This window comes from Balaenoptera acutorostrata, chromosome 11, assembly GCF_949987535.1.
Source record: "Balaenoptera acutorostrata chromosome 11, mBalAcu1.1, whole genome shotgun sequence".
NCBI classification, from domain to species: domain Eukaryota; kingdom Metazoa; phylum Chordata; class Mammalia; order Artiodactyla; family Balaenopteridae; genus Balaenoptera; species Balaenoptera acutorostrata.
Window position 1 is genome coordinate 86,390,088 of NC_080074.1, and position 27,109 is coordinate 86,417,196.

At 40.0% G+C, this 27,109-nt stretch overlaps 1 protein-coding gene across 6 annotated transcripts in view; it reads left to right on the forward strand.

Moving 5' to 3' along the window:
- Window positions 1–27,109, forward strand: part of BCAT1 (branched chain amino acid transaminase 1) — a 111,154-nt gene that overhangs the window by 77,077 nt on the left and 6,968 nt on the right. For all 6 annotated transcript variants that reach the window (XM_057556666.1, XM_007194846.2, XM_057556667.1 and 3 more), the window contains 4 exons: window positions 5,786–5,928; window positions 11,664–11,749; window positions 14,352–14,492; window positions 18,481–18,555. In XM_057556666.1, coding sequence (XP_057412649.1) covers window positions 5,786–5,928; window positions 11,664–11,749; window positions 14,352–14,492; window positions 18,481–18,555 — 445 coding nt within the window. The remainder of the gene's footprint in view (window positions 1–5,785; window positions 5,929–11,663; window positions 11,750–14,351; window positions 14,493–18,480; window positions 18,556–27,109) is intronic.

Here is a 27,109-nt window from a genome sequence, read left to right on the forward strand (position 1 = left end):
CTAGCCAGGTCCAAAACTACTGTTGTTTGCTCTCTTGATGTCTTTTTTACTTGTTCAGACTTCTTCACAGAGCGTATGCATATGCACCACTGCATACCATCTGTATTACTCTATGAAAACTTCTCTTAGAGTGCAGTGAAGCAACAATCTTGATGAAGAGATAATAACTTAAAAGTTTCTCTTCTTTAAACCTTGCTCTCTAGCTCCCCCTACCTGCTTAGGGAAAAGTTAACATGGGAACACTGAGAAATTGGAGGGAAATCTTTAGTTTGGTGTCTAGGCAGATTATTTGTTATAAAGAAGATATAATGCAGTCTCACAGAATATATGATCACTAAAGGGCAATTAAAAATTAATACTTTCTGGGACTTCCCTGGCAGTCCAGTGGTTGAGACTCCATGCTTCCACTGCTGGGGGCGCGGGTTCGATCCTTGGTCGGGGAACTGGGATCCCACATAACACGAAGCTCGGCCAAAAAAACAAATAAACAAACAAACTTTCTGTACAACACAAGGAGTGAGCCCCAGTGTTACTATGTACACCTAGTGTATCAATATTGGCTCATCAATTATAACAAGTATACAGCACTAGTGCAAGATGTTAATAGCGGGGAAACTGAAGTTGGGGAGTAAGGGTATATAGGAGCTCTATTTTTTGCTCGGTTTTTCTGTAAACCTGAAACTGCTCTAAAAAATAAAGTCAATTATAAAATAAATTAATAGTTAAGCTCAGTTGGACCAGGGTCTGTGGAAGTTGACTTGAAATCTCTTAGAGGAGAGAGTACTAGATCTCATAAGTAAAAGGAAAAATGGCAAGAGGGCAGGCAGGAACCAAAGAATGGACTTGTCCCACACACGCCTGTTGTTTCCAAGAAGTTCCAAAGCTCTCTACTCTTGTCCTTCCCACCTGGAGGAGTCCAAGGGAAACAAAGGATTTTGCATTTACCATCATCCGGTTTAGTTGACAAAGACTTTTGTCAGGAACCTTAGATTTGTGTATTATTGCTCTTTTCTAAACATAATTAATTTAATAGTTACCTTCTAAGCTTTTTTTTTTTAAATCAATTAGTATTTATTAAATAGCTATTGATTTTCATAAGCTCAAGAACTTTCTGCTTTCTATCTCAGTGAATCGGAGGAAGGAAGAGGAGAGTATATATATATATATATATATATATTTAATTCTAAGATTATTTCACTGTTTTGAAGCCATCAGAGATAATATTATCCTTTTATTTCTAAGTGTACGTTAGTGAGAAAAGTAACAGTGGCACACGGTTGAAGGAGAGTTCTAGCACAGTGGTTCTCACCTGTGGGTGCAAATTGAAGTCACCTGGAGGAGCTTTGCCACTGAGTGATGTCTGGCTCCCCCTGTTAGAGATTCTGGTTTAGCTGGTCTGGCAGATAGCCTGAGCATCAGGGTTATTTTTATTGTGCAGCTAATCTTGAGAAGCACTGAGCTAGAAGTCAGTCTTTCATCAGAGGAACATCTTGATTCCCAGGCAATTTCTTAGTTAATTTGGACTGATTCAGGCCTCTCTCTCTCTCCATCTTAATTTTCCTACTTTTTTCCTTATATTCTCATTCTGCATTTGAATGCAAGCTTTGAAGTCAGAAGGACCTGGCTCAAAAACCTAACTGCCTTGGGCATGTTACTTGTCTAAGCCTCAGTTTCCTCATTTATAAAGTCAGGGTAATAATGCCCACTTTACCTGTGAGGATGAAGCGAGATAATATAAAGTGCATAGGACCCTGGCTAGCATATAGGGAGCTCTCAGCAAGTGTGGTGTTAGAACCTAGCAGTTACCAGAGTGGACTTGGGAATCAGATATCTGAGAGTCGTACACATACATAGTCATGCACGTCACACATCTGCGTAATCTTGTACAATTAAGTCCTCTCTTCCTTCAGGTCCTCAAAAGTATAATAAAGTCTAGGGCTGTGTTGAGACAATTCATTGAAATAATGGGGTTAAGTACTTAGTACCCTGCCTGGTAGGTGGTACCCTCTCAACAGACAGTAGTTTCTATTGTAAGGCTTTCTTTCTTGTTTCATCTCCAGGACTCTCTTTATCTTAGGAGCAATCAGTTGGATTTCATACAATAGAATTTACTCTTTGGGAAGGATGTATTTAATATTTCCATCTCCCAGATTCTATTTAAAATTATATTAAAATTTTTTCCATGTAGACAGTTTTCCCACTTTTTCATTTTTCTCTTTCCTCCAAGAACATGTGTTTCTCTTCTGAATATTGGCAGCACGTGGGAGGAAACCCAAATATATTACCAAGGTATCAATTGCCCTGTGGCCATTAATAATACAGTTTACACCTGAGAGAGAATTTTTTTTTTTTTGGTTGCCTGGGTCTTCATTGCTGCGCGCGGGCTTTCTCTAGTTGCGGCGAGTGGGGGCTACGCCTCATTGCGGTGCGTGGGCTTCTCATTGCGGTGGCTTCTCTTATTGCAGAGCACAGGCTCTAGGTGCACGGGCTTCAGTAGTTGCAGCAGGCGGGCCCAGTAGTTGCAGCACACGGGCCCCAGAGCGCGCGGGCTTCAGTAGTTGTGGCTCAGGCTCAGTAGTTTTGGTGCACGGGCTTAGTTGCCCCATAGCATGTGGGATCTTCCCAGACCAGGGATCAAATCCGTGTCCCCTGCATTGGCAGACGGATTCTTAACCACTGCGCCACCAGCGAAGTCCTGAGAGAGAATTTTGATACACACTTGTGTTTGGGAAAAAATACCACCTATAAATAAATACTCCGTTTCCTTTCAATGCACTGAAGCAGTTGGGGTCTTTAATTCTTTTTCCTGCCCAAGTAGCTTTATGATGCTGGGAAGCCATGGTTTTGATTCAGCCATACTCTCAGAAGTGTATGTTTGTTTTTAGAAGTTTCTTTGAAAGGCTAGATATTCACACTGAAAATTCTCCATGTGCTTTTGAACAGACCAAAGGGCATTATACTTAGGAGAGAGAAATTGTTTCTTTATTTTCAGATGTTTGTCTCAACAATTTTATTTTATGAACTAGAGAAAAGTCAATTAAAATAGTCATTAAAAAACAACCTTAATTCCATTAGGATATAACAGGCTTATATAGCCTGTTTCTTAACTTTTATTATTTTATTTTTGCCAAACAATCTATGCAGTATATCAAGCAAGTATTTTTACTTGCCAAATGAATTCAGTGTGGCAAAATATGAACTGACTTGCTTTAGTTCATTTATAACCCAATAGTAGAAGTAAAAGAGCTGCATCTGGGCCTGCTGGCTCCAAACCCATGCTCTTTCTACCAGACTCCCCCTGCAGCCTGGTTTATACTCATTAAAAAGTACTCATGATTTAACTCAGTTATGGCCTATTTGCCATTAAAAACGAAAGCCTCCTGCTTATCAAAATTGTGTCATCTCCAGATTGACCGATAATTTACATTTTATTACCTGTGTTTTGAAGTATACATATTGAGGGTCTTTTAAAGGAATCTTAACACCTTGGATTGAGTAAACCCCTTCATGCCCCAGATTGCAATAGCCCTATAGTATGATGCCTATTTCCCATAGCTTTCTAAAATAGTTTAGTTATTAGTCAATAGTCTTTGAGTTACAAGTCAGAAAACCAGCTCAAACCATCTTAAGCAGAGAAGGGATTGATTGGCTCATGTAAGTAGGACGGTAGCTGTGGACTAATAGGAGCTCAAATCATTGTTGCCAGGTTTCTTCTGCCCTTGCCTGTGTCCTGCCCATGCTGCTTCCTCCCCAATTTCTCTCCCCTCCCTTTCCCTCTGCTTCCATCCTACCTCCATCTCTTGTCATAGCTTCTGGCTATGTGTTAACCTAGGGCTCTCCTACTTCAGATGCCTTCTCCTTTGAAGGCTGGTGATTATGGACACAGTAGACCCAGGCTTACGTCCTAGCACACAAGCTGCCACTACTCTCAAAGGGAGAAAATACCTCTTTCAGGTTTCATACATTAAAATGAATGAGTGAATGAACTCAAAGAAGAACTTATGAGCAGCTTAGTTACTTGCCCACCCTTTTGTTCAGTTGTGGCAGGACAAGATGCTATGATTGTCAACCCAAGCAGAATGACTTGGCTTCGTGGGAAGAGCCAAAGAGAATATAGTGGGAAGAGTACGTGTGCAGATGAGAATGGCACGTAGCCACTATGATATATGGCTTTTGTGCTTGCCTTACACTTTGACTTAGACAATACTATAGTTTTTAATCTTGCCCAGATGTAAAAGAGATCATTAAAAGGCCTAGGTGGGTATTTTGTAGAAGGTAACATTAATGCTTTGTAGCAGTTATTGTTATATGTTTGATTATTTCTGTGTACTTCTGGGGGCTTCATAGTCCGAGGTGAGTCTAGGGTTTATTTCCTAGGCCTGATTGTCATATGGCAGTGCTTCTCAAACTTGTTTGCTAATATCCTCTGAAAGCCAAGGAAAGTGAATTATATAACCAGAGGCATAGAAAGGCAAGCAAGCATCACATTTATTTGAGGACTCTCATGTTTTATCTAAAACATTGATTCATATTTTGTATTATACTCCATAATTTTCCCATTTAAGTTTAATAAAATATAAATTTAAAATATTACTTCCTTTTCTCCTAAAGCAGCATAAAATTGGAGAACTCATTAATGAGGACAGTGAGAGAGCTAGGCATCGTTATGAATGAATCTACCCATGCCAAATGAAATTTTTTTTTTTTAACATCTTTATTGGAGCATAATTGCTTTACAATGGTGTGTTAGTTTCTGCTTTATAACAAAGTGAATCAGTTATACATATACATATGTCCCCCATATCTCTTCCCTCTTGCGTCTCCCTCCCACCCTCCAAATGAAATTTTAAGGTATAAAGAATGTTAATATTTCCGTTTAGTTTAGAATTCAGTTCTCCTTCCAAATGATAGACCATTTGTGAAAATATATCTTCTTAAAAAATGTCAATTCCAAGATATTTAAATTTCTTATCTCTGTAGTTTGAGTTTATTCTCCACGGGCCATGTGTGTGTGTGTGTTAAGTGTCAATTGTATCTTACACTCTGATTCACAGAGGAAAGTGTTCCCCTGACAGGTTTACTTAAACTTCTCCTAGGAGTCAGGTAACAAATGAATGAATGAATGAAGAAACTACTAAACTACATTGTCATTCCAGGAAGATATGCCATGTTCCTTTGATTTTGAGTAATCCAAGGTGAATAGTGCTGGTTGAGAAAAACAGGCTTTTGGAATACTTTTGGTTAAAATCAGGATTTTTAACATCTTGTCTCACCTTTTAGGGAATTTAGACATGGGACATTAGGCGTTTCTTGGTTATACTGAAAGGTCTCAGAGCACAGGGTTGATGTTCTGCTAATTAATAGCTGTAACTTGATAGTAGTTACTTCTCTAAGCCTCAGTTTCTCATCTGAACCATGGAAATAATGATCGTGGCTAACTCACAGTGTTGGTGTGGGGTTTAAAGGAAATAATTCATGTAAAATTGATTGGTATGTGAAAAAAATACTCAATAAGTTTTAACTGTTGTTAACTTGTCTATTTACCTGTGTTCTAACTTTTCAAGTTAGAATTCCATGATTTTTCTTTGTTCTGTCTTTCTCAAATGAGTGCAATTAGACCATTTAGGTTCTCTAATGGGTTTCCTTTAATAGTATGCAGTTAACTAGAGAGTATATATTATTAAAAACATAGTACATTGACTACATCCACACGTGAATTAAAGACTTACTGGGAGGTAGGGGCTGAAGTATCGTCATAATCAGTATGTTTCCTCTTTCTTAAAAGGAATTATGGCTCATCTCTCTTTGCCCAATGTGAAGCAATGGATAACGCGTGCCAGCAGGTTCTGTGGCTCTATGGAGAGGATAATCAGATAACCGAAGTTGGAACAATGAATCTTTTTCTTTACTGGATAAATGAAGATGGAGGTAATCCACTCAGATTTCAGCTCTTGGCTCTTTTTCAGTCATTTTCAGTGGGACTGGAAAGAAAAGAACTAGAACCTTAGAACAAGAGAATAAGTAGCACGCTTGCAAAATCTAAGAAATTCTGTGCTTTTGCTGTCCAAGTAAACATGAGTTTGAGTTTACAGCATTTATAAAGATTTTGAGTTTTGTTTCTGTTTTTTGGCTTTAGATGTACTTACTACTGAGATGTCAACTGAAGGAATTAATTTATTTATTTATTTATTTATTTGTGGCTGCATTGGGTCTTCGTTGCTGCGCGTGGGCTTTCTGTAGTTGTGGCGAGTGGGGGCTACTCTTCGCTGCGGTGCGCGGGCCTCTCATTGCGGTGGCTTCTGCTGCTGCAGAGCATAGGCTCTAGGCGCACGGGCCTCAGCAGTTGTGGCACGTGGGCTCTAGAGCGCAGGCTCAGTAGTTGTGACACACGGGTTTAGTTGCTCCGCGGCATGTGGGATCTTCCCGGACCAGGACTCGAACCCGTGTCCCCTGCATTGGCAGGCGGATTCTTAACCACTGCGCCACCAGGGAAGTCCCAACTGAAGGAATTTAAATCTCCACAATTTGAAGATATGCTGCCTTATCCCCTTTACCATCTTATCATTTTTCCTATCTGAAATCCCTTGCATTTGGAGATGGGTCTCAGATCAATTCAGTGGTTATTTACCATATACTATGTATAAAATGCTGTAGTAATAAACACAGTCTACTGTTTCTACTGATACGAAATTGAGTGTACTCTCTTGTTGTAATTCATTTAACAGTCATTGCCCTTTCTGCATATTTTGACAATACATTAGAAGCCTTCCAGATTTACTCTGGAGCTCAATTTGAATGAAGAACACTATTTTTAAGGACAGATGGATCTATTTGGGTATTGTATTTAGATTCTCGTTCATTCGAGACTGTTAATATATGTCAACTATAAAAATCAGTACTTCTTTGTTACCTTTAATATCCTGAATGCTCACTTTATCCGTCTTTGTGATTATTGTTTTTAATTAGTTGGCAGAGACCACAGCAGTTTGGTGATATTTTGGCAAAGTCTATGGTATTAGATTAAATGGTATTTTTCCCAATAATGGAGGGAAAAATACATATATATGCATTTATTTTCATTAGAATTTTAATAGTCAAAAAATTTAAGAACATTTTTAGGCCTGTTGACATTCTTAGGCTGTTCATTTCACAGTACTGAGTGTTGAGACTAGAAATGTAAAATGATAAGTTTCTAAATACTTGTGAAGTCTCGGGATTGGTTTTAATTAAAATTTTAAATGAAATTTTAATTTTAAAGCAGCTAGAGTAGCCTCTATTGCTCTTTTGTTATTTGGCTACAAATAGAGGAAAATGGTGATTCAAATGTGGCTGACTTCAGAGCTGATTTGAGCATTACTTGCAGAGAGTTATAAGATGAGCCTTTTATTTCAGTCAGAGTTAGAATAAACAGAAGGTGTAGTGAGTACACCGTGTCCTGGGGTTGACCATTGGTAATCCTTAGCATATGAAAAGCCAGGTATAGATCATGCTCGTTCTTCCACACCTGCTGTTTGTACTTGACACTCTTGAAAAACAAAATTTGTACTGGAATATTTGTGATTTCTAAATTTGAGTTATTTCCTATGACCTGTATCAAAAGCCGTGCTTGAAAGTTGACAGCCAGTGTTGGACAGGCAGTATTACTTAGGAGATAATAAATTGATTGAACTCATTCTTTCCACTTGCCCACTGGCATCCCCACCCCCCAGAAAACCCACACAACCCCAAACAAAACCAGTTACATCGTACAGAAGTGACACCATCCTTATTTATGGATGGGAGACATCAGGATTTAAGCACAGTCTGAATCAGAGCTACATGATTTCACCAGAAACACCAGAAACTGTCCTGGTGAAAAATGACCCCTTATGCAAACAGTAATCATGAACCACCTCCACCATGGCTTTTAAAAGTCAGAAGAGAAATGAATGAATTTGTCTCTGACTCTTATAAAATCTACAAGACCTTAAGAGTTACTCTTCAGGTTATGGTTGCCTGAGATAACTTTAGTTTTAATGTGAAGATCCTCCTTCAGTTTGAGGCTGTTGACCTGCCAGATCAGATAAATTTTGAAGGAAGGAGAAAGGAAATGGAATAAATGTTTGAACAGTACTCTGAGAGAAGTAAGTCGAATGTCAGGAATAACCTTTGGGCTTAAAAAAAAAAAAAAAGACCTTGAAGCAACTCCCATAACTTTGATTTATACCGCGTGGCTTTAGGAAAATACAAAGAATAATATTGAGTTGAAAATCAGAAAAATATTGATTTTCTTACCCCCTTCCCCAACTGTACCAAAAACAGAGTTCTTCCCATGAGCACCCACTCTCACTGCTCCTTTGGGACAAAGTGGCTGCCACAGGGCTGTGCACTGTTTTGTGGCCCTTGGCCTGAAACTCATGTGGTTTTTTGTTTTGTTTGTACTTGTTTTTGTTTTTGGAGCAGAGAAAGGTTTATTGCAAGGCCATGCAAGGAGATGAGGTGGCCCTGAGAAGCCTCGAGCTCTTATTTTTGTTTTTAAATTGAAGTATAGCTGATTTACAATGTTGTGTTAGTTTCAGGTGTACCACAAAGTGATTCAGTTATATATACATATATATGTGTGTGTGTGTATATATATATTCTTTTTCAGATTCTTTCCCCTTATAGGTTATTACAGAATACTGAGTATAGTTCCTCGTGCTATACAGTAGTAGATCCCTGTTGGTTATCTATTCATGTGGGTTCTGATTCCAGTAACAGCAGCCCTGGTTGTAAGGTTGCACGGCCCCGAATTCTCCTTTTTTATTCCGTTGATAAGTAATTTAACACACACACTTGCTAGTCACTGTTGAGAAAACAGTTTTATCTTGTACCAGACACTGGAGCTACCTTGAGAGTAAGACTCAGTTGTTGTGGTTGAGTTCACAGTTGGTTTGGGAGGCATTTACACCGCCTCTGCTTGGCGTACTCTTCCCGCATGGCTGCTTGCTCCCCTCCTTCAAGGCTTTGCCGCATACCCCACTCTCAGTAAGGCTTTCCCTGGATACCTTAATACAAATCTTAAACTCTCTCCCCCAGCACTCCCTATCGCCTTCCCCCTTTTTTGCCTCCATCATCTGACATACAATTTAATATAATTGTTGGCCTCTGCCTGTTAGAAAGTAAGCAAGGAGTTACCTCGGTTTGGTTCACTGCTGTATCCCTAGTGCTTAGAACAGCCAACGGCACTGATACTGTTAGACACTCAGTATATATTGTTGAACGAATGAAGAATTGTGCTGATGGTGTTTGGGGTATTCCTGGTTCCCATTAGTGCTTGAATTTGGGAAGTCACGGATGAATCCCGCTGTTATTGCTTCTAAATCCTTCATCTCCCCAAAATGATTTCTCTGTCAAGAACAAGCTTCATTTGTAGGCTCTCTTTTCCTCCTGTTGAGCAATCTGGAGCCCGTTTTGGCTCTTGTAAGCATGTTTGTGGTTGCAGAAGGAAAATGAATATTTCTCACCCAAATGTTGTCATGTCATCATCTCTGTCTGGCAACCAGAGAAGCAGATGTTCTGTTCCTTGACCTCAGGCTAGTGGTTACAGTTTTGGGTGTTAAATATATTTCACAAAACTGCATTTGCACATGAGGGGCCGCTGTTTTCATTTAACTTTATGCCGTCTTAGAGCTCAGCAAGTATTAGGAAAGGTCCCGTTTGGGAACACTAGAAGTGTTTGTCTATATGTGTGCAGTGTGTATGCATACCTGTACACACATATAGATCTATACATTTATATATCCAGCTAGCTTGCTATTGCAAAACACATGTTTATTTTGAGACAGACACTTCTAAACAAGACAAAAAGTGGCCCTAAGAACATTGCCAAGAACAAATTTTCTTCGAGAAGTGATTTTTGGCAGATGATTTTTAGAAATAAAATTCAAAGAAATCATACTGCTGTATCCTAGCAAAAAGGATTATTCATTTATTTTCTTATTCAAAAACATTTATTACATACCACTCAGGGCCAGGCACATTGCTGAGTTTTGGGGACACAGGAATGAACATAAGAGTTTCGGTCTTCCAGAGAGCCGGGTTGTTGAGGATGTCTGATGTGGCCAGAATGGAGCGGGTGAGCTCAGACCACAGTTTACCAAAGAAAGGGCGGTGGCCACAGTGTTGGGAGACTTAGGCCCTTGTCCTGACTGTCCCCCAGTGTCACCAACCTTGGCAAGTCACTTATGTTTTTAGGGCCTCAGTTTCTGCGTCTATAAAATAAGGATTGCACTAGGTGATTTCTAAAGTCTTTTTTGCCTGCATCAAATGGCTTTGGAGCTCAAAGAATGATTTCTACACTGCTTTAGCTACCCGGTGGCCCTTTCCAGCATCCCTTGTGAATTCCTCTGCAGACACGTGATGGGCAACCCATCATCTGTTACAAGGCTCAACATGTATATAAAGTGATGGTGGAAGGTTTGAATTTCTCACTGGATTCAGCTTCCTGGATGCCAGAGGTGAGGAGGAGGGCGGATGTTGAGTACTAGAGGCATCCTTCTGTAAGGAGGCTTTGTGGCCGGCAGACCACACTGACTCCTGCAGACTGGTCATAATGCCAGCCCTCGCCACGGTTGGGAGTGTCTGCGGTCATTCTCAGAGTAGACCATTGTCTGGGCCTTGGGTCTGTGAGTCACCCTTGGAGTGTTATTTTGGGTTTTTTGAATTTCTTTTTTTCCTTCTTTTTTTTTTTTAATTTATTTATTTTATTTATTTACTTTTGGCTGCATTGGGTCTTCATTGCTGCATGCAGGCTTTCTCTAGTTGCGGCGAGCGGGGGCTACTCTTTGTTGCGGTACGCAGCTTTCTCATTGCCGTGGCTTCTCTTGTTGCAGAGCACGGGCTCTAGGCTTGCGGGCTCAGTAGTTGTGACTTGCAGGCTCTAGAGCGCAGGCTCAGTAGTTGTGGCGCACGGGCTTAGTTGCTCCGCAGCATGTGGGATCTTCCCGGACCAGGGCTCGAACTCGTGTCCCCTACATTGGCAGGCGGATTCTTAACCACTGCACCACCAGGGAAGCGCCTTCTTTCTTTATTATTTCTTTGTTAGCCATATACATGCCTGAGCCCATTACGTCTGAATCTCAGAGGGTGAAGTCAACATCTCCATATTTGATGTGGATACTTCACCAGGCTTGAAAATCACTCTGGAGAGACTTGTCGAAGGCCCGTGTGGGAGCAGTGATGGCCTGAGTGGGCACGCACACCTCTTAGGGCTGGGTTTCTCCACAGTATTCATAGAAGGTTCGGTAATGCCCAGTGTTTCTGCGTAAGGGTCTCTCTACATTATCCTAATTACTAACCAGCTTTAATCCACTAAGGTAAATTTTGACTTAGGAATGTTCCTCTTAAGAGTATTTTATAACTCTTACTGTTTGTTAGTGGGAAGCCATCTCATTTTTCACAGGTGAAGGGTAAATTGAAGATGGTAGGATGACTGATTTCCTTTCTTGTTGCTTTTTTTTTTTTTTTAAACATAAGGATCCACCTGAAGTATGAGTTGATTTGGAAAATTTGACAATGCAGAACAGTGACCTCCTTTTCATGTTTATTACCAGCAAAATTGCAAGAAACTTTTTTTTTTTAATGGCTGTTGATAAAAGGCATGGCTAATAAAGTTTGAAACTATTCCAATTTCTAATTGACAGAGGAAGAACTGGCAACTCCTCCGCTAGATGGCATCATTCTTCCAGGAGTGACGAGGCAGAGCATCCTGGACCTGGCACACAAGTGGGTGGGTGCCTTTGACATGAACCACTTTTATAAGCATGGAACAAAAAATAATCAAAATAAGTCCAGCTTAGTGTTGAAATAATATCCTGTAGTTCCAACCAATGCCGTCTAATCTTTAAATCTTAACTTGAGTAAAAAGAACTCTTCTAGAAGGACTGTCTTGGCGAGACTATCAAGTAAATATTGTTTGTAGGGAGGGCAGGCAGAAACTAGTTTAGCAGGTCATCCTAGTGAAGAAGTATTCTAGTATTAGTCTCAAGCTTTATACCAGGTGTCTCCTACCGACTCATCTGGCTTATCCTACGAGCGCTTCCTTTTCGCCAGCCTTTAACTTTTCAAGCTGGAGTGTGTTGTTTCCAAATGGCAGTGGTACGTAGTCCTTCCCTTCCTCTATTTACTCCTGTGTAACCGTGCTAGAAGTTAAAGAATTTTACTGACATATAAATGCTTACTAACATGACATTATTAGTTTTGCTGCCTTCTTTCTCCCTCCTTCCTGCCCCCTGTCCTCCCAATTTCACATACATGCTTATTTTAAAATCTAAACATTCAAGCAAATGTAAAGTTGTTTTCGGTAGCCTTTCTGATTCAAGTGACACAGCCACGTGTGTTAAACCATTTGGTATTGGAAATGACTTAGCATATTCAAGATGAATGTTGAATGAGTTGATTAATCTGGCAAAGGTTCCTGGATGGGACTTTTGACCCATGTATTGAAATGGTCTCCAAGGGACAAGAAAAGGCTTTGAGCAGACTGTGGTCAAACAGTGCTAATAGGACAAATGTTTAGAAACACACACATCTACGAGAGTACAGTTTCTCTGGAAAAGGCTTTGGAAATAGAGAAAATGTGCTATAAATAATTCTACAAAACCCTGAAGTAGACAAGACTCAACTGCCACATGCTGGCTGGCACATTGGGCATGACATTTACAAACTGTTGGTATAATTTCAAACAGCTTGCCCTGTCCTAATTGTGTTTTCAATTGGAAAGATGTATTTTCCAAGCTCAGTAATTTTTGTTTTATTAAAGAGAAAAATCAACCAAGTACAGAAGGTTTGATGAGAAGTTCCAAGTGGAAATTCCCCCACGCAAATGATTTGCTAGCATGGGTTATTATGAAGGAAGTTTCTTCCTGACTCCTTAGCTATAATTTATTTTTAAAACTGTGAGACATAAATGCCAAGAGGCATGCGGGGGGTTACCACTATTTGCCAGATAGGGGAAATTGTCCAAAAATAAGTGAGGGTAAGCAGAGTAAAAAGAATTCTGTTTATGTACAAGAGATTTTTTTTCTTTTCTTTTCTTTTCCGCAACGCAGAACTCAGCTTGTTCTCACTTGGCTGATTTTCTGGAATTTATTTATTTATTTATTTACCTTTGTACAACTTAATTGCAATTGCAGACTGAGATAGGTTGAAACTTACAAAAAGCCATATTTCTGTTGCAGGCATATTTCCCTACCCTTCCAAATATACTTACAGCATGATGCATTCTTCTTCTAATGTTTTGAACCTTGTCAAGGTCTGTGATTTCCATTTTTATCTGTTGTGGATTTGTAGATTTTAAAAAATACTCTCATCTTATTAAAAAAAATGTATTCATTCTTTGTTGCCCTTAATTCAAATAGCCTCCTGACAAGCTTTGAACTTTAACCACTAACACAGGAGAATGAGAGTTAAACAGATTAAAGAATGAGTATTAAACAGATAGTTTAAACATAGCTTAAAAGCATCAGATTTTTTTTTCCCACTTCCTATCCTTGAGCAAATAAATAGTTCAGCTTTCTATGATGAAACTCAACCTAATACAGCATCAGAGAGAAGGAAGAGGATTGCTGCTATAAAGTTGACTGAATCAGTGAATTTAGGAAGAAAAAATATACAATGTAATTTCTCAAAGTCCAAATACACTATCTATGTTTTAAAGTAATGAAATGTTTCAGATATTTAAATTCAGTCTCTGTTTCTACTCCATAAAAGAAACAGTAGAAAGAGGACCAAATTTGGAGCCAGTCATTATCAGACCTGAGTTCAAATCCAGTTTCTGCCATTTACTAGCTGTGTGACCTTCGGGGTGTCACTCAGCCTCCTTGAACTTTAATTTCCTCATCTGTAAAATGGGGATGATAATACCCACCTTAAAAATTAGAGAACGTGGCATGTGGTGGATGCTCGATAAATGGTGGCTATAATTATTAATATTAGATAATAATACATTTTCTCTTATGATAAATAGGGTTTAGAATTCACATTAAGTAGCCCTTGGGGTGCATGAACTTGTGAGACGTTGGCCATGATAACAAATAAAAGGCAGAAAAGCAGGCATGTATTAAAACATACCATATACTCTATCATGCTGATCTTATATTTTATATTCTGCTCATCTCATTTAAAGATGCTGTGACCTTGGAGTAGGTTGCTTAGCATCTCAGTGTGTTTCTCAATAAGATGGTGTCGATCTCTCCAGCTTTCCCTCTAAGGACAATTATGACATTATCTGAGTTCAGTCAGAATGTAAAGTAGAATGGTCCATACCACAGGGCATTTTTTGTATGCCTTTTCCTTAAAAATATATTTATTTTTATTTCTATTCCAAACAGGGAGAATTTAAGGTGTCAGAGAGGTACCTCACCATGGACGACCTGACCACAGCCGTGGAGGAGAACCGCGTGAGGGAGATGTTTGGTTCTGGTACCGCCTGTGTTGTTTGCCCAGTTTCGAATATACTGTACAAGGGTGAGGTAAGACACTGTTTCTTCACTTCCTATCATTTTCAAACATTTGCCTATAATTTAATTCTTTAAATATGTGGACAAAGTGCTAGTTGGACCCAGGATGCAAAGGATTTTTTAAATAACTTGGCGTTCTGTTAACTGTGGCAGTTTGTCCCGATGAACTTGTGTTAGCAAATGACTTACTCATCTTTCCAGTGGTTTCCCGTAAGCTCCAACAGTTTTGTCCTTCGTTATCATACCTGCCTTACATCAGTTTAGGGATTGGAGATGTACCAATAGACTTACACTCATTTCTTTCTATCATCTCACTAAGGAAGGTTTTACAAGTAAGTGAAATTTCAGTCTCTGGTTTCCAAAAGTACTTCTAAACTACTAGAGTAGGAATAGCAAATTATTAAAGAAAACTCATTTGAATGATCAACTCCTACATTTTTCATCTTCATCATCGTCATCATCATTATTTTTTTTTTTAATTATTTATTTATGGCTGCGTTGGGTCTTCGTCTCTGTACGAGGGCTTTCTCTAGTTGCGGCAAGTGGGGGCCACTCTTCATCGCGGTGCGTGGGCCTCTCACTATCGCGGCCTCTCTTGTTGCGGAGCACAGGCTCCAGACGCGCAGGCTCAGTAATTGTGGCTCACGGGCCCAGTTGCTCTGCGGCACGTGGGATCTTCCCAGACCAGGGCTCGAACCCGTGTCCCCTGCATTGGCAGGCAGACTCTCAACCACTGCGCCACCAAGGAAGCCCATCATCATTATTAATTAGACCACTTCATAAAAAATTTTCATTTGGCAAACCTGATGCATTTACTAAAATCTTTCAGAAGGAATTCAAGCATTTAGTTAGAAGAAATTTCCTCCTAGTAAATTAATCTTGTTTATATGTGCTGTACATCCATTTTCTTGTTAGTTTTTTTACTTTCCTCTTTACAACACAGCTCCAATACTTATGATTAACATCATCATCTAATCTAACTTCATAATTCAGAGGCATGTGGGCATTATTTTTATAATGTGAATTGGCTTAAATTGCTCATAATAAATACAAATTCTGTTGGTTTTTTGGGTTTTTGTTTGTTTTGTTTTGTTTTTGTTTTTGGCTGCATGGGGTCTTCATTGCTGCACATGGGCTTTCTCTTGTTGCGGCGAGTGGGTTCTCATTGCAGTGGCTTCTCTTGTTGCAGAGCTCGGGCTCTAGGCCCGTGGGCTTCAGTAGTTGTGGCATGCGGGCTCAGTAGTTGTGGCTCATGGGCTCTAGAGCACAGGCTCAGTAGTTGTGGTGTATGGGCTTAGTTGCTCTGAGGCATGTGGGATCTTCCCAGACCAGGGCTCGAACCTGTGTCCCCTGCATTGGCAGGCAGATTCTTAACCACTGCGCCACCAGGGAAGTCCCTTCTATTGGTTTTTTTTGGGGGGGGTTTTTTGGACATTTTTATTGGAGTATAATTGCTTTACAGTGGTGTGTTAGTTTCTGCTTTAGAACAAAGTGAATCAGCTATACATATACATATATCCCCATATCTCTTCCCTCTTGTGTCTCCCTCCCTCCCACCCTCCCTATCCCACCCTTCTAGCTGGTCACAAAGCACCGAGCTGATCTCCCTGTGCTTCCCACTAGCTATCTATTTGACATTTGGTAGTGTATATATGTCCATATATACACTACCACTCTCTCACTTTGTCCCAGCTTACGCTTCCCCCTCCCCATGTCCTCAAGTCCATTCTCTAGTAGGTCTGCGTCTTTATTCCCATCTTGCCCCTAGGTTCTTCATGACCTTTTTTTTTTTTTAGATTCCATATATATGTGTTAGCATACAGTATTTGTTTTTCTCTTTCTGACTTACTTCACTCTGTAGGACAGACTCTAGGTCCATCCACCTAACTACAAATAACTCAATTTCATTTTTTTTATGGCTGAGTAATATTCCATTGTATATATGTGCTACATCTTCTTATCCATTCATCTGTCAGTGGACACTTAGGTTGCATCCATGTCCTGGCTATTGTAAATAGTGTCTCAGTGAATATTGGGGTGCCTGTGTCTTTTTGAATTATGGTTTTCTCAGGGTATATGCCCAGTAGTGGGATTGCTGTATCATAACGTAGCTCTATTCTTAGTTTTTTAAGGAACCTCCATATTGTTCTCCATAGTGGCAGTATCAGTTTACATTCCCACAAACAGTGCAAGAGGGTTCCCTTTTCTCCACACCCTCTCCAGCATTTATTGTTTGTAGATTTTTTGATGATGGCCATTCTGACCGGTGTGAGGTGATACCTCATTGTAGTTTTGATTTGCATTTCTCTAGTGATTAGTGATGTTGAGCATCCTTTCATGTGTTTGTTGGCCATCTGTATATCTTCTTTGGAGAAATGTCTATTTAGGTCTTCTGCCCATTTCTGGATTGGGTTGTTTGTTTTTTTGATGTGGAGCTGCATGAGCTGCTTGTATATTTTAGAGATTAATCCTTTGTCAATTGCTTCGTTTGCAAATATTTTCTCCCATTCTGAGGTTATCTTTTCATCTTGTTTATGGTTTCCCTTGCTGTGCAAAAGCTTTTAAGTTTCATTAGGTCCCATTTGTTTATTTTTGTTTTTATTTCCATTTCTCTAGGAGGTGGGTCAAAAAGGATCTTGCTGTGATTTATGTCATAGAGTGTTCTGCCTATGTTTTCTTCTAAGAGTTTGATAGTGTCTGGCCTTACATTTATTTCTTTAATCCATTTTGAGTTTATTTTTGTGTATGGTGTTAGGGAGTGTTCTAATTTCATTCTTTTACATGTAGCTGTCCAGTTTTCCCAGCACCACTTATTGAAGAGGCTGTCTTTTCTCCATTGTATATTCTTGCCTCCTTTATCAAAGATAAGGTGACCATATGTGCATAGGTTATCTCTATTCTATTGGTTTTTAAATTCAACATTATAATTATTTTTTCCTCAGCTGGGTGGATTGATTTTTTTTCTTTTTCCTGCTAATTTTAATGGTGGTTGCTTCATTGCTTGAGATTTTCAAACTTGGCTCCTGACATAATTCCATCTACAGATTGATTTTTCAAGGGAGATGAATTATTCTATTATATGTGAATGCTTACACTGATTATAAAGCTACTGTTTCACATTTTACTATGGTAATATCTAGGTAATATATTATCAGTCCACTTTTTAAATGAACTAAAATTGTCATTAGGTCAGATTTTTAAAGTCCAATTATTACTTCTCCTCTAGAAGTAAGTTAATAAAGTTTAACACATTTTTATGGTTTTGTCTTAGGGGGCCATTCAGAACCAAAAGGTACATCGAATTATCCTATTATCCTAAAGGGCATAATAAGAAAAGTAAGAGTACGGACTCTCTACTAAAATCCAACTATCAAAAGCCTGCAAGCCAGCGAGGCATGAATGGGCATGACTCAAAGTATAAATTAGGGCACATAAAATCTGTGTGCCCTGAATTTAACCATGCTGTCCAACTTTGTGGAATTTGTGGCCCCTGGAAGTTTGGCTTAGAACAGACAGATTTGGCAGCCCCTTTTGTGAAGACATGGACTTGCTTCAATTTATGTCCCTGAAGTGACTTGCTTTAATTTGCCGCACACTATCTTTTGAGGTCTCATTCCCTGCCAAGAGGGTTAGATGTGGAGGCTAATCATTCATCCTCATAGGTTCTCAGGATGCTGGAAGAGGTAGGGTTCTTTAAGTTTAGCCCCTATTCTAGGTACCACCCCTGCTTCTCATTGGTTCCTCAAATCAGCCTGAAGGCTGACATATAAACCAGTTGTGCCCTGACATCAGTTGGTAGGAAACGAACAACCTATCACTGGCTAGTTCATTTTTATTCAAATTCAGAATAGAAAAGAGTCTTTGGCATAAGGAGCTAGCATCCATAATGAGGTTACCATAGTACCATTCCTTATTTCAGTAAAATTGCTGAGTTTCTTACTTGTTGTTACTGTGTACATGAATATCCTCAAATGATTTCGTGTCTGGTTTTCTTTCATAGACTATACACATCCCAACTATGGAGAATGGGCCTAAGCTTGCAAGCCGCATCTTGGACAAATTGACTGGTATTCAGGTAAGGGCTTCTATTTTTAAAATGCTGTCTTTTTTTCATTCAAAGACTAGAACCAGCCTCCACAAGTTTTTAAGTTATAATCAGCACATATATGTGAGGAAACTCCCTAGGCTGGAGAAAGAACCACTGGAAATGAACAAGCAGAACCATCCTTGGAGCTTGCACAAAGTTGGGAATAATTTGTGTTTCCACCAACTGAAATGGAAACACCTCCTTAACATTTGGAGACTCACAGTGGAACTTCAGAAGAGCATTGTCTCAGTGGGTGGCTCAAATTGGATCTAGAGTAAAGGCTCCTCTGAACTCTCCTACCAAAGCATAATGCAAACCACTAAAAAAATAAACTGTTTCTAAGTAATTTACTGCTTCTCAGGACAAAGCCCAATAGTATTCAAAAGGAATAGGAAGCAGTCCATCAACCAGTAATGTAAAATTCACAAAGTCTGAAATCTAATTAGAACCTAGCCTGGTATGCCAAGAAGCAGGAAAATAGCACCCATAAACATGAAGGAAAGTCGATAGAAAGAGACCCAGAAAAACCCCCAAAAAAAAGGAAAAAAAAAAAATTTTTGAAACAAGACTAGAACCAAATCATACTTCAGTGGAGAGAAGAGAGTAATTGCTACCATCTGAGGTCAACAAATTAAATTTAAGGAAGATGTTCCCAATAGTATGTGTGGGCATGAGCAAAGCAGAAATGAGAAAAAAGATACACAGTTTAAAAAAAAAAAAAAAACGGAAGGAAAGAAGGGGGGGAAAATATATATATAGTCAGGGACTCAATTACTTAACATTTTTAAAAAGTATATAAATTTTGATAACACTTAAAAATCTCATGAAAAGTATAACAGACTTCTTATAAAAGAAAAGACTTTAAAGTAGAAGAAAGCACAGAAAAAAACTAATATTACCTGTGATTACATCACAGATAAAATCAGTTAACTTTTGATGTCTCAACTTTCAGTATTTTGTAAGCACTCATGTATTTTTAGATAGATATTTTTCTGACAGTGGGATTGTACATAATTTTGTTAACCTGCTTTTTTTCAATTAATAAATCATTTGCGTTTTCGTATCAGTAAATTTTAAAATTCTACGTATAAAGTTTAATTAAATTCCACTATGTTGATATACCATAATTTTTAAAGAAATCTTATTATTGAACATTTAAGTTGTTGGAAATTCTTTCACTATTATAAACAGTGCATCCTTGATTTTTTCCTTAGGATAAATTCCTGAGATTGTAATTATCAGGTCAAAGAGTGTGCACACCTATTTTTTAATACTGCTAACTTTGTTTTGCCTATTTTTTCTGAGCAACAATCTACGGTAATGTCATCAGGCAGTTAAGCGTCTTTCTAGGTAGACATATCATATACCAGGTAAACCTGGGTCACCTATAAAAGATATTGTTCTAAAGTTTGCTGAGCCCAGATGCCATCGTTGCCAGTCAGTGAAAATACCCACGGGAGCTGAGATTCATATTGAAATGTGAAATAAAGTTTGATAGATTGGGTGACATCAAATGGTGTGGGGTCTTAAAAAGTAAGCAAAAATGTAAAGTTGGTTGGGAAAGCAGCAGGTCCCTACAGAGGACTTTGGATGAAAATGCTATTTTTTGAAGACTTAGCAACTTTTATGCAAAATTTATAGCATTAAAAGAAAAGAAGTATTGTGCTTTTAGAACCAATGAGTTGTCTTACACTCTTCAATAGAAGTGTTCTATAGGAATTTTCTGTAAGCTAAATAAAGGAGTATCTTAACATTGAAGACTTACAATTTATTCAGAGTTGGTTTCTACATAGAAACAATCCAAAGTAATTCAAAGAAATTTAATAAAAATTTCTGCATGGATGGTTCATGTATTTTTATTTTTAGAGTTGTCTGGGTAAATCTGATGAAAGTAGATAAGTTATTAGTGTTTTGCTCAAATAAAAAACATAAACAGAACAAAAAATTATATAATTGGCTAGATTGTGAAAGCCTTTATCCAAAACAGAAGTTGAAAGATTTTTTAAGAGGGGAAGAAGTGTGGCTATAGTGATAAGGAAAGATTACTTTGGAGAATTTTCTTGAACATATTGTACAGAAAAGCATGTTTCAGTCTATAGTCTATAGTTTTTGTTAATACACAAAACAGGAGATTTCAGGATTACTTCTTAGAAATTATATGAAATAAGAAAATTTAAACTTGCTGGATTTGGTTGTAATGTATTAAAAGAAAAGGAAAAGTAGTCAAAGAGGCTGAGGGAAAAATTAAACTCTATTAAATAAGAATTAGAAGAAAAAGCTAAGTAGAGGTGTTGAGCTGATATAATCATGAAGCTTTGGAAGGCAAAAGCAGAAATGTGTGTCATCCCCATTGAGATGGTGACAAAATATATGCCCCAGAACCCTAAAGTATGAGTAAAGGAAGCCCAAAGACAATTTTGTGGCGAGATGCAAAGTCATTACAAGAGGTCTCAGAAAGAGCATTTTTAAAAGTAAGATTACAGAAGACAGGAATGTAGGTGACGGAAGTGAATGTTTTTGATTCATTCATTCAACAGATACAGAGTATTGAGCACAAACTGTGTGCCAGAGGCAGTTCCAGGTGCTGGTGGTAGAGTAGTGGAAAAAGTGATCGAAAAACTGGAGAGGTCAAAGCACACTGATATAGACGAAAGACAAATTTATTCAATTTAAATGTGAGACCATATCAAAAGGTTTAAAAATAAAAGTTATATATGAAGCAGAAAATGAGAAGAAATAGACCATTTTCCTCTTACCTGTGTATATGCTCTATATAACTTGGTGCTTGTGGCCAAGAAGTTAATACTCTAGGTAGTAAAGTATAAATGGTAGTAACACTAAAAACTAATGATACGTTCAGAGCTCCATACTGAACAAAGAAACAAGGGGATACATGAGATAATACAAGGATTCTGAATTAAACTACAAACCAGAAGCACCAAATCTGCTCCAAATTGTTAAGTGACAAAGGACCATCCATTTGGAATCTAAGACCACCTCTTTCTTCTTCAATTATTTTGTGCCTGTGGGCATGGAACCTACAGTTTCGAAATTACTCTTACAAGCTGGCAAATTGGTGCTGTCAGCCAAGCTACTAAATTGTCTGTTTCTCTCCAAGAAAAATAATTGAAGTATAATTATTGAGGAAAAAGCGTAGAATTGCATCATGTTTTACATTTGATCTCTTTGACATTGCATGGAAACGTGATGTTTCCTCCAAAGTGCTCTGGTGAATTGAAGAAGACAGCAACAACAACCAAAAAACCTCAAGGTTCCTACAATGTGACCTAGGGGGAAAATACCTTCTTAACCACAGATCAGATTTTTATTTAACTTGTGTACTTCTGTATACAAGTAAGAATCTCTGAGGTTGAGTGTTCATCCCATTTGGCTAATTATCCACATAGTTCCCTGGGTCTTAGGTTGCCCTACAAATTCCTCTTAGAACGGGGACATTTCAGATGACAGGATTTTTTTGTTTTTGTTTTTGTTTTAAATAAGTTTGATGGTTTATTTTTGGTTGTTTTGGGTCTTCGTTGCTGCGCATGAGCTTTCTCTAGTTGCAGCGAGTGGGGGGCTACTCTTCGTTGTGGTGCACAGGCTTCTCATTGCGGTGGCTTCTCGTGGAGCACGGGCTCTAGGCGCGGGGGTTTCAGTAGTTGTGGCACGTGGGCTCAGTAGTTGTGGCTCGCGGGCTCTAGAACACAGGCTCAGTAGTTGTGGCGCACAGGCTTAGTTGCTCCACGGCATGTGGGATCTTCCTGGACCAGGGCTTGAACCTGTGTCCCCTGCATTGGCAGGCAGATTCTTAACCACTGCGCCACCAGGGAAGTCCTGTTTTTCTTTTTATTTCTTCTTCTTTTTTTAATGCAACAAAGAAAAACACTTCTGTGTTCATACTTAACCAAACTTGAACTTGGAGAACATCGCCACGTTGCCCATGTTTCCTCTCTCTCCCATTGCTCTTTGCTATTCCAGTTACCATCATATTCACCTTTGCCGCTGCCATTTGGGGTCTTCTCTGTCGTCCGATATGCTCTGCTCTCTGCTGCTTCCTTCCTGCCTTTCTGTATCTTCTACAGTTTTCCCACTTGATAAGGTGTTGGTTATCCTTCGAGTCACATCTCCTTTAGGAATCTTTTCAGTCTCTTGAACAGCGTCCCTTTTCCCCAGTACAAACACATATTCACCCACTTAAATGCTGCTTCATCCTCCAGCTTCCATGGCCCCTGGGATGATCACCTGTGACCTTTTTTTTTTTTAATGGGATGACATTTATTCTTTTTCCAAATGTTACAGTAAAACCAGGTGGAAGAGAATGGTTTTAGCAGTTAGGGAAAAAAAAATTACAAATCTGGGGTTTGGCCATTAAGTTATTTACAACAATGGGAGGGGGAAAAAAAAAAGACAACAAGAAGTTGTTTCACATTACATACCTCCCCTCGACCTCAAAGCTTAATACTTGCTTACCAAGTCAAAAAAGAGACACAGTTGATTCACAAGCTGGAGGTTTGAACTTGAGTAAGACATTTATAAAAACCTAGACAGGGGCAGTGTCCTCCCCAGCCCAGGGGCCACTAGGCACAGCATGAGACTAAAAACTCAACGGGGGAAGGCTGGACACTCAGGGTTTGGGAGTGTAGCCACCCCTACATGTGGCGCAGGGATTTGGGGAGTAAACAACACCTACTTGGAAAAGAATTGGGGAAGAAAACCAGCAATTGCCTTCTGCACAGGTGGGGACAAGGAAGGAGGTAGGGACAGGGGCGGGAGCATTTCACATCACTAACCTAACTTGGGAAACTGCAAGGGACCATCTTCAACCGGCCTTAAGGGGAAGACCAGATGGATGATGGGAGAATCCACAGGAGGGAGAAGAGGAGAGGGAACGTGGCGAGGGGGCAACAGCCCCTTCCTTTCTGGGCACCGGAAGGCAGCCAGGGCACCAAGTCCAGGCAGTGACCACAAGGACAGCGCAGTTTTCTGCCGCTTAGAGATCACCCACCTGCCCTCACCCAGCTACTCATTCTGCCCGCCCGCTGGTGTAGGGCCCCCGGCGGTGGCTGGCTGTGTGCCCGGGCCCTGCCTCTTCTGTGTCTCCTCCCTTGGAGGCAGCACCAGCCTCTCCCCTGTGGCCTGGGGCTCCTGGCTGTCAGGGGTGGCGGCAGCCTTCCCCCCCCCCCCCCCCCCCCGCCTCCGGGCAGTGCCTTCCCCTCCGCAGGCACCGACCCCCCCGCTCCTGCCCTTCCTCTGTGGGTGACGAGGCAGACGGATGCCCCCTGCCCCCTCCCTCCGATTTCTCTTGAAGGCCAGGCCGCTCAATTTGAAAGGCTTCTTGAAAGAGAATGTCTTCTTCTTGGGGGTCTCCTTGGGCGGGACCGCCCGCTTGGCCTCAGCGCCCTGGCTACGGGGTGCCGGCTCGATGGCATCGCCAGTGGCCCCCTCTGCCTCCTCTGTTCCGTTCACGGGGGGCGACTCCCCTTCACCTTTGGGGGATGAGTCTGCATGGCTTTTCGCGTGGCCGTCCTCCTGTCCGCTGACCTGAGCGGGGGAAGCGCCGGCTGCCTCCTCGGCGGTCACGTCGCCGCGGGGAGCCTAGGAGCTCCGGCTGCCTGTGAGCTGCCCCGGGCTCGCGCCGCAGTGCATCGTATCGCAGTGCATCGTATCGATCGGTTGGGGGGGCCTGGCCGGCGGAGGGATGGCGCCTGAGGGGGAGGGTTGGCGGGGGAGACCGAGCCGTAGCCCCGCTCCGCGCCACGATGCCCCACGTATGACCTTTAAATTATGTTCTAATTAGTCACACACTTATCTTTGTTCTGTGGTTGTCTGAGGGTGGGCATTGTTTTATTCTCTTTTGGTAAACCTAGTATCAGGTACAGGGCCTGGGCCATAGTATATACTCAGTAACGTTTCTTAAATAAAGGAATGAATGAGTGATTGACACACCAAGCCAAGTACTAAAGAGTAAAAATGTGTTGCCTTTTGCATATTAACACATTCTGAGAAGAGATGGGAGGAAGGTCTTGAATAATGTCAAATTAGTTTTCAAAAAAACCTTCAGAGAATCTGATTTAGGTCTTTTCAAAGTGAGATACCATCCAGACTGCTGTCAAGATCAGATAAAAGCTGGAACCCGGGTCTTAAATATCAGGGTAGCATGTTAGACTAACTAGCAGTGCTGCTATTACCATTTCTGAAAGTGGGAGGAGTGATTGCCAAGACCTAGAGGTGGACATCTTCAATAGTTTAAAATAAGTGAAGCCGAATGGGATAGAAGCAGGAGCTGTGTTGATTGCACGTCACCAGATAGAATTTCAAAAATCTGTTTTCCCACCAGTGGCTACAACTTTGTAAGAATAAATGACCATTAGTTGTTACTGTATTTTTCTTGTTTTCAGTGGAACAGCTTGATGACTTTCGTTCTGGAAGTTAAAGAGCCCCACCCCTTTTGTGTGCAGACTTGGTAAACATTCCAGATTGCCTTGATGGCTCAGTCCCTTGACCAGCTTCCCAGCCCCTCCTTGTTCCCTAATCCACACTTCTGCCCTTGTTATGGGATCACAGAGCTTTGCATGGCCATCAATGCGATTTAGAACCAGGATGGCAAAGTGCTACCTGGTGAGCAGCACTGGTTATATTTTTATTGGCCTTGTGGAGAGTAAGTACCTGATGGGAAGATTCACCTTTTATGTTGCTAAGAATTTTCTGCTGAATGTAAAAAGTATTTTAGCAAAGGCCTTGTAAAATTTGCCGTACATGCATTGAATGCAAGTAATAAGCTTGTCATTAGTCATGTTTTAGTTCAGTGTTCTAATTGGAATTGATGAAAAGATAAAAATTCTGCGCATCACACTGAGCTTTCCACATGGGCTCAAAGGACCATCCTACAGGCTCGATTTGATTTGCTGCGTTGCAAACATTAAAGGTGTGGGACTGCCACTATGGTTGTGTTAACGAAACTGCCAGTGGTATAAGGACAGCCGGCTCATGCAGATGAGCGTTTTCTTGCCCCTGCTTCTCTGGAAACCTCTTGAGGAAAAATTTCTGTCCCTGCTAAAATCTGTCATCTCTACTCTGAGTTATTTTGCCTTGGAAAATTAAATGACATTATCCATCATTGAAATGAAAGGTGATTGTTAACCACCTAGGTCTAGATATTATGAATTACCTGTATTATCACATTTCTTGGATACATCTCAGAATGCTATGATTTTACATAAAAGCATAAATTATAGGATGAGAGAGATAAACCTTAACACATATTCTGCAGGTTCATAGAATTACACAGCCTATGACTGTCGTATTGAAAATTGATCTTGACTGTTTTTAAAACTAAAACAACTAATTGAAAGCAAATTCACTTTTAACTAGTGAGATTCAAGATGAAATTTTAGTAGTCATGAATCATAAGTTTTGTAACAAGATCTGCTAAAATGTCAGTATGCTGACACCCAATTATTATTAATGACTAAAGTGTCTGATGTATTAATGGGAATCCACATAAGAAAAATAAAACATATATTTTGCTCTCACCCCTACGTTGTGTTGCCACCATCTATAAATCAGGCAGAATTTGGGAATGTTTTATCCAGCATTCATCATTAATCAACAGAGTCAACAGTGGGGGGCCACTGTCTTTAGGCAACCCTTTCTGATGTGGATTAAGCAAGTCACTTATAGTCATTGGGCTTCCTTCATTCTCCTTTTCATGTAAACCAGAAGGTTGTAGGTGGACCCATTCCTGGCTTCCAGTTTTTCTACCAATTTGATAGATTCTGTTCTCCAAGGTCTTTTTAAATTATTATTATTAATTAATTAATTTGGTTGTGCTGGATCTTTAGTTATTATTATTTTTTATTATTTTAAAAATTATTTTATTCTAATAATAATTATCTTAATTAATTATTTAATAACAATTATTACTTTAATTATTAATTTTCACATTGAAAATTATTAATTATTTTAATAATTATTATTATTAATTAATTAATTTGGTTGTGCTGGATCTTTAGTTGTGGCAGGCAGGCTCCTTAGTTGCAGCTCTTGGGCTCCTTAGATGTGGCATACGAAATGTTAGTCGCGGCATGCATGTGGGATCTAGTTCCCTGACCAGGGATCGAACCCAGGCCCCCTGCATTGGGTGCATGGAGTCTTAACCACTGCACCACCAGGAAAGTCCCCTCTGAGGTCTTCAAAGTTCTTTAAGAGGCACCCAGCACATGGACATTGTGATGTAGAAGGAATAGCATTGCACAGAGGCAGAACTGGGCTGTGATTAAGAGCTTCCTAGAAGAGAACAGACTTGTGGTTGCCAAGGGGGCAGTGGGGTGGGGGACGGATGGATTGGGAGTTTGGGGTTAGCAAATGCAAACTATTATGTATAGAATGGAAAAACAAGGTCCTACTGTATAGCACAGGGAACTCTGCTCAATGTTATGGGGCAGCCTGGATGGGAGGAGAGTTTGGGGGAGAATGGATACATGTATATGTGGCCGAGTCTCTTTGCTGTGCACCTGAAACTATCACAACATTGTTAATCGGC